This window comes from Nothobranchius furzeri, chromosome 5 (genome assembly GCF_043380555.1).
Source record: "Nothobranchius furzeri strain GRZ-AD chromosome 5, NfurGRZ-RIMD1, whole genome shotgun sequence".
Lineage (NCBI taxonomy): Eukaryota > Metazoa > Chordata > Actinopteri > Cyprinodontiformes > Nothobranchiidae > Nothobranchius > Nothobranchius furzeri.
Genome location: NC_091745.1, coordinates 33,837,255 through 33,846,926, shown reverse-complemented (window position 1 = coordinate 33,846,926; position 9,672 = coordinate 33,837,255). Strand labels below are relative to the sequence as shown.

At 44.0% G+C, this 9,672-nt stretch overlaps 1 protein-coding gene and 1 long non-coding RNA gene across 2 annotated transcripts; one reads left to right on the top strand and one right to left on the bottom strand.

Moving 5' to 3' along the window:
- Nucleotides 1-376: 376 nt before the first annotated feature.
- Nucleotides 377-2,963, top strand: LOC139070021 (cholecystokinin-like). Its single transcript, XM_070551579.1, has 4 exons — nucleotides 377-457; nucleotides 1,788-1,867; nucleotides 1,957-2,134; nucleotides 2,683-2,963. The coding sequence occupies exons 1-4, from the start codon at nucleotides 442-444 to the stop codon at nucleotides 2,814-2,816; spliced, it is 408 nt and encodes a 135-aa protein (XP_070407680.1). The 5' UTR covers nucleotides 377-441; the 3' UTR covers nucleotides 2,817-2,963.
- A 5,586-nt stretch (nucleotides 2,964-8,549) lies between these two features.
- LOC139070022 (uncharacterized) lies at nucleotides 8,550-9,672 on the bottom strand. Its single transcript, XR_011520689.1, has 2 exons — nucleotides 9,442-9,672; nucleotides 8,550-8,733 (listed from the first exon to the last, which is right to left on the bottom strand). It is a non-coding gene; the product is annotated as an uncharacterized lncRNA (long non-coding RNA).

The window sequence follows — 9,672 nt, the reverse complement described above, 5'->3', positions numbered from 1 at the left end:
CTTTAATTAGCAAAATCCATTCCAGTCTGAGCGGCTGCGCGCCGCGCTGCGTCAGTGGTGATGCTGCAGTTCACTCTGAAGGGTGTGTGAGGTGTGGGCACAACAATTAAAGCTGCCATAGCTGGAACTCAAAGTGTGTGTGTGTGTGTGTGTGTGTGTGTGTGTGTGTGTGTGTGTGTGTGTGTGTGTGTGTGTGTGTGTGTGTGTGTGTGTGTGTGTGTGTGTGTGTGTGTGTAAGTTGTGCATCTTCAGCATGTGTGCATGTCTGCGTCTTCAGTGGCGTCAGTGCTGCCAGTTTCTGTGCTAGCACCAGGCTCCTCCCACATTTCCAGGCCCCTCCCACTACCCCTCCGTCAGTATAAAACGTCCCCTCCCACTGTCACTCTGGTGCAGCCTGAACGTTGGAGCCAAGCTCAGCATCTTCAGATCATCCTCTAACTGATGCCAACAACTGCAGGTAAGGGAATTATTATTGTTAATTGATAATATTTTGTCTCTTCATTTTCAATTTCAGCGGATGTTTTCCACACCGTTTTCTTTAAATAGGGTTTTTTTTTAGTTTGTGAGCATAAAGGATCAAATGTCTCAGGAGAATAATTCAAAACAGCTTCGTTTTCCAGTTTTATTTGTAAAATAATGTAAAAACTAAATATTTTTGACCAAAGAGAGAAAATTATTGAGGAAGCATAAAGAACCAGATATTTAAAAAATGATGACATGATCAGTTGGGTTTTACTGATAAAGGAAAAAGGAAAACTAAATTCTAATTCTCTAAGATTTGAATGACGATGAATAAAGAAAAATTCTTTTTTTCTTTGTCTGAATATTTGCATCTTTTAATGAAATTCTGTGTATCTATTTTTTTCTTTGTCTCCTTAAATAAAAACTAAATGTTCACTGAGTGAGTTGTAGTTGAGATGCTGGATCCCATCATCACCGACTCAATGAATAATTAATGAGGCAACAGCAGGAATTATATTAGCATCAGGAGAATGACTGTTTACACCAACACTCAGGTTTCATTCAAACTAGTCAAACACTTTTGTGTTTCAGAGATGAAATCTGTGAAACATCAGCATTCATTCTCGCTTTCTCCAGTGTTCTGCCACGTTCCAAAGCTTAAAAATATGGGAAATAATCAGTGAAGATTAACAGGAAGAAGATCTGAGCCTATAATAATATCATCTAATTTAAAGTCGATCACGTGGAGTGATTTGAGTGTTTTTCATCTCACGCCTTTCCTAAAAGAAGACAAAAACAAACGACAAAATGATTTTAAGTCAGGGGAAGAGCTCAGTGTTGATGAATGTGTTCCTGAACTGTAATAAAACCCGGAGACGGATCGCCTCCGAGCAACGGCTGCTGCTTTGATCTAATTGGACGTTTTCCTGCAGAAGAATTCTCTCAGAAGAAGAAACTTCCTCACAGCTAATGAAGATTCCTAATGAAGCTGACTAGCTTCCTGTAATATCCTGTTAAACGTGTGGAACATCTGTTTGCTGTGTCTTTATGTGAATGAGATAAATACTTTAAATAAGAAGGAAACATGTTTATTTATCTAAAAATGTCATCGGCCTTCGTTAATTCAGATCAGAGAAATGATTTTATAATAATCTGTGCTTCCTTTGAGAAATGTCCACCGCCGACTGTGCTTCCTTCTTACACCTGTCTGTCTCTGTGTGTGTGTGTGTGTGTTTGATTCATCAAACATACTTTTATTGCTCTTAATGAAAAGAATGAAGAATCTGCTGTAACTTTATCTCTCCCTCCTGTCTTCCTGTGGTCAGTCATGAATGTAGGGATCTGTGTGTGTGTCATCCTGGCTGCTTTGTCCGGAGGCTCCCTGAGCCTGCCTTTACCGTCCATGGTGAGACTCACACTTAGAGAGGCGTGTTTTCACATTTAATATTTGGTTTTTGATTATTTTTACTGTCACATCTTTCTTTTCTGTTGCAGAGAGCGGAGAGTAAAGCTCTGGTCACACAAAGCCTACCCGCCACTTCGCACAACCACACACGCCAGGCCCGCTCGGCTCCAGCACCCCCCTCAGACCAGTTCTCCCATTACAACCAGCCCCTGGAATATGCTCCCAACAGCCTCAGCCAGCTCCTGGCCAGACTCCTTTCCAGAAAAGGTGAGTGCTCTGACTGGATCAAATGTCCCTATTTCTGTTTATTTTGCCTTCCCCCTGACATCCATCCCTCTGCTGTCATTCCCGCTGCGTCCCCGTCCCACCATCTGGCGTGTCCCGCCTCCCTTCTGCTGCCATGCCTCCCCCTCCTCCGTCATTTCCCCTCATCCCGAACCCTTTCTGCCCCTCCGTCACCGTGGATCTGTGTGACTGGGAGACGTGCTGAGCTCACTGGACCCGAAGACCATAGAGGGACAGGAATAGAACCTGCAGAAGTCAGAATAAGTTAGCTCAAGTGTCTGATTTGCAAGATATACGAGGTATGGAGAGATGTGGAGGTGTTAGACGTGCAGAGAAATGTGAGGAATTGAGGCACACGAGGTAGACAGGTAGATGAAGGGTATACTGTGTATGGAGGTACATGAGGTCTTTGAGCAGGTAAATGAGTCATGCAGGTACGTCGCGTACATGAGTCATCTAGAGTTCTGAGGTATGGAGGTACATTAGGTTTATGAGCGATTAGGTTGAGAATGATGTTCGGTCTCTTCCAGGCTCTTCCTTCCAGAGCAGATCCTCCCTCAGCAGCAGAGCCGTCGCCCCAAACCACAGGATAAAGGACCGAGATTACCTCGGCTGGATGGACTTTGGACGACGCAGCGCAGAGGAGTACGAATACTCCCCATAGAGGCCCGCTCGCTCTCAGTCACCCCATCGACACCCACACACCTCATAACAGAAGATCAGCACTGCGCTCACAACCAGGGCAACAACAAACTGCCGATGAAAGGTCTTCGGTCTGTGAATACAAAAGCTCCACTTTAACGCACTTTCGCACAATAGATCACAAACGTTACAGGACATGGAGGGAAACATCCAGTCGTGTTTCCTCCATCTCCCTCTGCTCTCCCACCTGTCCACAGAAAACATTCATCATTTTATTAAAGAGAGAAACTCCATAAAGTCCTAAATCCTCCTGTGGTTTTTATTTCAACAAGTCCAGATTAAACACACTAAAAAACAAGGCTGAAGAAGAAGAGACAGATTAGGTCAGCTCGTGGGAGTAAAAGACGTTTAACGGCGATGGATGAAAACTCATTTTGAGACAAAAAGATTAAAGAGACGAAGGTTGATTCAGATTTACGTTAAACTACTTCCTTGTGTCTATTTGTGGCATTTTATTAGATCCTAATAATCCCACAAGGATTATTTTTATTTGCACATTAAATGTGTGTTTATTAGGATTTTCCAGTAACAGAGGACTGCTCTCCACCGGTTTTACCGTCGTTTCTACGACAGCATCGGAGAGTTAACGGAGATATTTTCCTCTTCAGGAAGTCTGAAGACTTGCGCAGGGGCAGATTTAGGACTGAAGAAGATCCGGGGCTTCAGCCCAAGTAGCCGGGCCTAACGCCGCCCCTGAGACTTGGTAAAAATGAACCAGCGGAAACGCTCCAAGTCGGTTTCAGCTTCAGACCTTTGGTGTAAACCAAGCCCCCACAATGCCGCTCAGAAAATGGTCCCATCCCGGAAGTAAGAAAAATTGCAGTTCCACCCTCATCCGCTGGGGGCTGGTGCCAGAAGCGAGCAAATCCTCATTGACTCCCATGTTAAAAATGCCGATTTCACAGCAGAAATAAACATGTTTACAGCCTGGTGCCAAAACATGTTTTTTGTCTAAATTATCTAGTTTATACTCATGACAACTCTGAGGGGGGTGAATTTTTTTCTCACTCTTCTGTTTAAGTGTATTGAAAGCCTAAAATTCTGTATAATTAATGAGCATCCGACACACGTGACCGCCGCCTCAGACCCACGTGACCACAGAGCTAGCTCCGTGGAAAGGCCTCAGTACAGCCTCGGTCTGGCTTGGAAACTGCTCCGGCATTTTGAGTCTCTGTGTTTGTGTATTCTTCTTTGGATATTATTGGTGCAATTGTTGGACAAAATGACTTGCAGTGGTATTAATTGCACTAATAGAGCGTCCAAGGAGTCTCCACTTCATTTTTTTCGGTAAGTTAAAATCTATATTCGTATTTTATGTCACTGCCACCTTTAAACTAGCTGAGTTTACCGAAGTAGCTAGCTAACTATCAGTTTAACATGTAGCATGTACTGTTTAACCATGAAATTTAAATGTAAAATACGGTAAAATAATTAATAGGGCATATTTAGATGGGTAATATGGTAAAACCCAGTGCATTTAAGATAAAAATGGGTTGAAATATGACGGAGCGCTAAGAGGGAGACTTCTGTGTCCATTCTTCCATCCGGTAATCCCCAGCGGTCAGGCCGGGCAGCCTGACCGATCCGGTGCCTACTTGCTGCGCCTAGCTGCTGCGCGGTCTGACCGCTCGTGGAGTTTTTCATGTCTGACTTTAACCGCATCTAATACTGTATTACGGCGTGAGCGCAACAGCAACAACTTAATATCGATGTGTAAGCAGCCTGAGTGGTAGGGTGTTTTCATCTGAACCCTTAAAACCTCCAGCAGGCTATGCTGCACTATTGACAACTTAGCAACGTGACATGTCTCTGAGAAAGCGTAAAACACGGACGCTTCTTCTGAAGCGGAAAATAACACCTCTTCTTAAGCAGAGCAGGATGTCGCCTCGGCTCGTTCACGGCCGAGCCGGACTGAGCTCGATAACATTGACCAAGCACAGCCACTGGGCCGTTGTAGCTGCCACCAGGCCTGCTGAAGGAACTCCAGCGGGTTTCATCAGACTCGTAAAGTTTCTTGTTTTTGCTGGGGATTTCTGTATTTTACCGCTCCCTCCTGCAGTCTTCCCCTATTAAAATTTAAAATGTGTAACTTTATGTATTGTGATGAATGACTAATATTCATGTAAAACTAAAACGTTAGGCATTTAGGGGGAAAAAACAAAATAATAAACATTATACAGATGTCAAATAAATCAAACTGTAATTAAACTATATATTTTCAAAGTCATATAGACAGCATGATGGTTTGTGTGATCCGCGCGGTTTCACTTACACCCCTTTAATGATCAGGCTGTTTTTTATTATTTTTATCAGCTGATAGCAGTTAAAATTATGGTAAAAAATACTTTTATCTGTTTTTGATAACTTAATGCCCAGGAAGAGCATCTTCCTGGGCATTAAATATAACCCAAATGTTTTATTATGAGCAGATCTGATGAAGGTTTAGACAAGCAGTCTGCAAAGTAAAACTTGTTTAGAGTCCAAACTCTTACTAAAGCTTTTAAAAAGAAAAAATGGTTGAATTTTGAGAAATATCCACAACAGGGGAGCGAGACCTCTGAAAAATGTATATTTTCTCTGAATTCATAGAATAATGTGAAGATTCTGGGAAAAGTTGGGATTCTGAGATTAAAACGTAAATCTTTCTAATCATAATTCTGGCAGTTTTTGTGTCCTTCTGCTGTGGAAAGTCGTGCAACATGAAGATACTGAGAAGATGCTTACAACCTGTATTTTTATTCCATCCATAAATAAAATCATGAGCTATTTTTTTAATCCAAATTTGATACAAAGGGCCATCGTTGGTTCCAGACCCGTTCTAGAACATTCCTCTAATCTTAAAGTCATCATCAGTTTCTTCCTTTTAACAAATATTTATTTGTTCAAATATTTAATATTTATAACTGGAATATTTGTTCCTCCCTTTCCCACTGCAGTTAGTCCTGTCCTGCAACCCTGTTTTTGCAGCTTAGTGAAGCCAACCATCACTAACCTGGGGGTGGTTTTGGACCCAGAGATGCGGATGGACTCCCACATTAGCCAGGTGGTTAGATCCTGCTTTTCCCGGCTTCGCCAGCTACCAAAGATGAAGTCCATCCTGAAAGACGTGTCATATTTTCTCCCCAAGCTGGACCTGACCGTCATGTATCGGTCCAAAATAGTGTGATGATATTGTGTTTTTTGTACATAACAGACTTTTTAACAGACAAATTTGTCGCATTCTCCTACACCTCTTCACGGGCTCGCCACAGTAAATATTCTATTTGGCAAGAGATAAACTTTATTGTATTTATCCTAGTGAATCTATAATTAAACGGGTAAACTAGTATTAGCACATCCAACATCAAAGAAAGTAAAATGTTACTATCAGGAGAGGGAGAATGTTTAAGAGGTTAGCAGCAGTGTGCTAGCCGATGGCCCCCTCCATGAGGCCACCACAGCTCAGCAGAACATCGTTGTAGCTTCTTCTGGGGAGAAAAACACTTGGAGAAAAAATAAAGTTAACAGCTGAAATAGCAGGAAATAATACAGTTAAAGAGCAGATTGTAGAAGAAAGAAACCCCTGGGTTAAACTGGTCTGTCTACTGCATAATGCTGAACTCTAACATGTGTCCTCAGGGAAGGACCTGATTGGTGTCCAGAACCTGTTGAAGAAGCACCAGGCTCTGCAGGCTGAGATCACAGGTCATGAACCTCGCATCAAGGCTGTCACCCAGAAAGGAGAGACCATGGTGGAGGAAGGTAGAGCAGGTCTGGTCCTGACATGTTTCTGAGGTGTCTGCAGGTTCTGGCTCACTTTTTTTGGGTCCAGGTCACTTCGCTGGTGAGGAGGTGAAGACTAAGCTGTCAGAGCTTCATGGACGTTGGGACACGCTAAAGGCCAAGGCGTCCCAGAGGAGGCAGGACCTGGAGGACTCTCTGCAGGCCCAGCAGTACTTTGCGGATGCTAATGAGGCCGAGTCCTGGATGAGGGAGAAGGAGCCCATCGTTGGAAGTCCAGACTAAGGGAAAGACGAGGACTTGGCCGAGGTATGGAAGTCCCTTCCTGAGAAACTCCAATCGCTTTTCTTTGCTCTCTTTCCAGTCCTTCATAATTAGTGTTTCTGTATTTGTCATTTCCTTCGGTTGTCTACCAGACATCGTTGCTCGTTTGAGCGTCTCATGGGTTAGGGGTAGAAGTGCTGGCCTCGCACAGGAAGTGATGACAAACGTGTTCCCGGCGCTCTTATTTCAAACGGTTTACAAGCTGTGATGTGTGTTCCCGCTGCAGAGCAGCCATGACACGTGGCAGCCGGCAGAAGGCTCACGCTTTTCCACTAAACACCCGCAGAGCTGCGTCTGCGGTGAACTGAGCAGGGTTTGTTTTACAGTGGCGGATCCGATTGGACCATCGCTGCGAGAAAGCTCCACTTGTGTCAGACGAGCTGAAGGTTCTGATGTTCTGCTCCACAGGCTCTCCTGAAGAAGCACGAGGCCCTGATGTCGGACCTGTCGGCTTATGGCAGCAGCAACCAGGCCCTGAAGGAGCAGGCCCAGTCCTGCAGGGTGAGTTCAGAGCCCTCGGCCCGTCAGAACATTCTTATCCACCACGTTCTAACACCAGACCTGTTAACCCGACAGCAACAAGATAATCAGCAGGTGCTTTTGTCCTGCAGGACCTGAAGGCCAACGAGTCCCGCCTGAGGGACATCAACAAGGTGGCATCTGAACTGGAGTCAGAAGGTCTGATGGCTGAGGAGGCTCCTATGGTTCAGGCTCAGGTGAGCCTCACCTGTCTGCAGCAGCTGGTCCCTCTCACTTCCTGGTTTGTTAACTCTGCTCGTCTCTGTTTGTAGCAACAAGAACATCTGGGTTCTGCTCCTGGAAAGGTGCATGTTGTCCTCCGCCTCAACCAGAACCAGACGTGGTGTTTATGTTACCACTCATTTGTTTGTTTGTTTGTTTGTTTACAGGACGAAGCCGACTCTTAACACGGCGTCACCCTGGAAGGTGAGTTCATTCAGCTGATCAGAGGTCACCTCTGATGGCAGCAGTCACGGCCGACCGTGCTGACATCACACAGGAATTCAGGTGACCCGGCAGGCACCAGGTGCTGGTGAAAGTGGGGACATGTCAGCTGGTTGCCATGGCTACAGTTATCTTTATGCATCTGTATGACTGCTGACTGGTGTGTGTTTCCTGTGACCTTTGACCTCAGACCGTACGGTTGGGCGTTCAGACGACGGCTAACTTTAATTCCATCAAGGTAAGAGGAAGCTCTTCCCTTCCTGTCTGAGCGATCCGTCTCCAGGTTTCCTCGTCCGGCGTCCAGCCCGCTGGCGTCCACCTTCATCTCATCTCAATTCATTTATAGTGCAATACTTTCACATTATCATTTTCCCACACTTCTGTATACCTGTATTTTGTTGTTTTTCAATAAAGAATGACAAATTATTTAAGTTTGGTTTTTGTTGCACACAAATATATATCTGTAAAAAATATCTTCAAAGCTAATGTTTACATAACAAGTATGATTGGGTTTTGCAATACGGCACTCAAGTTTATTTTAGTAAGATTTTCAAACCAAGTAAAGTTAGTAAAGAACACATTTCTATTGTCTGCTAAGAAACTGTTGGGATTTAAAATGGGCCTGTTGTACAAATAACTTGTAAATGATTATTCCTCACTTTTGTCTTAACCAAAGAAATTCCAGTAATTGAGCAAAAACATTTATTTTTAACACTACATTTTATAAAACAGGGCACAGTGTCGGCACATGTATGTATGTCGATGGTCCGCCCCAACCGAACCAGGAGACACAGACGTCAGGGAGGCCAAGGTTGTCTCTGCAGCTCTCTGGGCACCACGCCTCACTCAGCTGTCCCCAATGATCCAAATGGCTATGGAGGAAAAAAAATTTAATAAAAGAATGAAACTTAAAAACTCCCAAACCTCATGTCATATTTACTAATCAGCTATGGCTGATTTATTGTTTGGATCACAGTGAGTTACACTAATTCTAATATATTTTTATTTCTATTATACATACATACTTTTTAACTGTTATTTTCACATGACTGTTATCAGGCTCTTGTTCTGGTTCTGATGATAACTCTGTGTCTTCCAGTAAGTTATCTTGTGCTTACTTCATCTGTATAATGTCTCTTTACTTTTGGTAAATTGTACTGAGTCCAGAATAAAGGCTAGCTGGCTGTACAAGATACAAACAAGTATTACGTTTTGGAAATATATGAAACACCGCCAGCATCTGTTAGAGCCTGTGGCGGGGTGCTGAGGGCCGGCTCCAGCCCAGGAATGAGCTCTACACGCCGGCCGGGAGGGTTTGAAACACCGCCATCCTCTCCTCTGCTGGCTGTTCATTCTGTTATGGTTACCGGTGCTTGTGTTGCAATGTGAAACGCTTGGTCTCGGATTTTGTAAGAAAGATAATAAAATGTCCCCCCAAAATACGACTTAAATATATTTTCTCTTCTTCATGATACATTTAATGGCTGGTGCGACTCAGGAGTGATAGCGCCGAAAAAAACTGTACTGAAAACTTGCTAAAAGCAAAATGTATTCATTACGGAAATAAATTATAAACTTACCGATTTAAAACTTTTTTAATACAGGTACTTCTCACGAACAGGCGCAGAAAACCTCCACCTAAACTCCGTGTGAGGTTCAGGTCGATGGGTGTTCCAGTTAGCTCCGGTTGGGTTGAAGCTAGGTGGCTACATCCGTTAGCTCGGCTCCCACCTCCGCTTTAGCTTTGGGTTAGCCAGGGTTAGCTTCAGGTTAGCTCGTAGCTAGTTCGCCTGGGTGTCGTCACTCGAGCC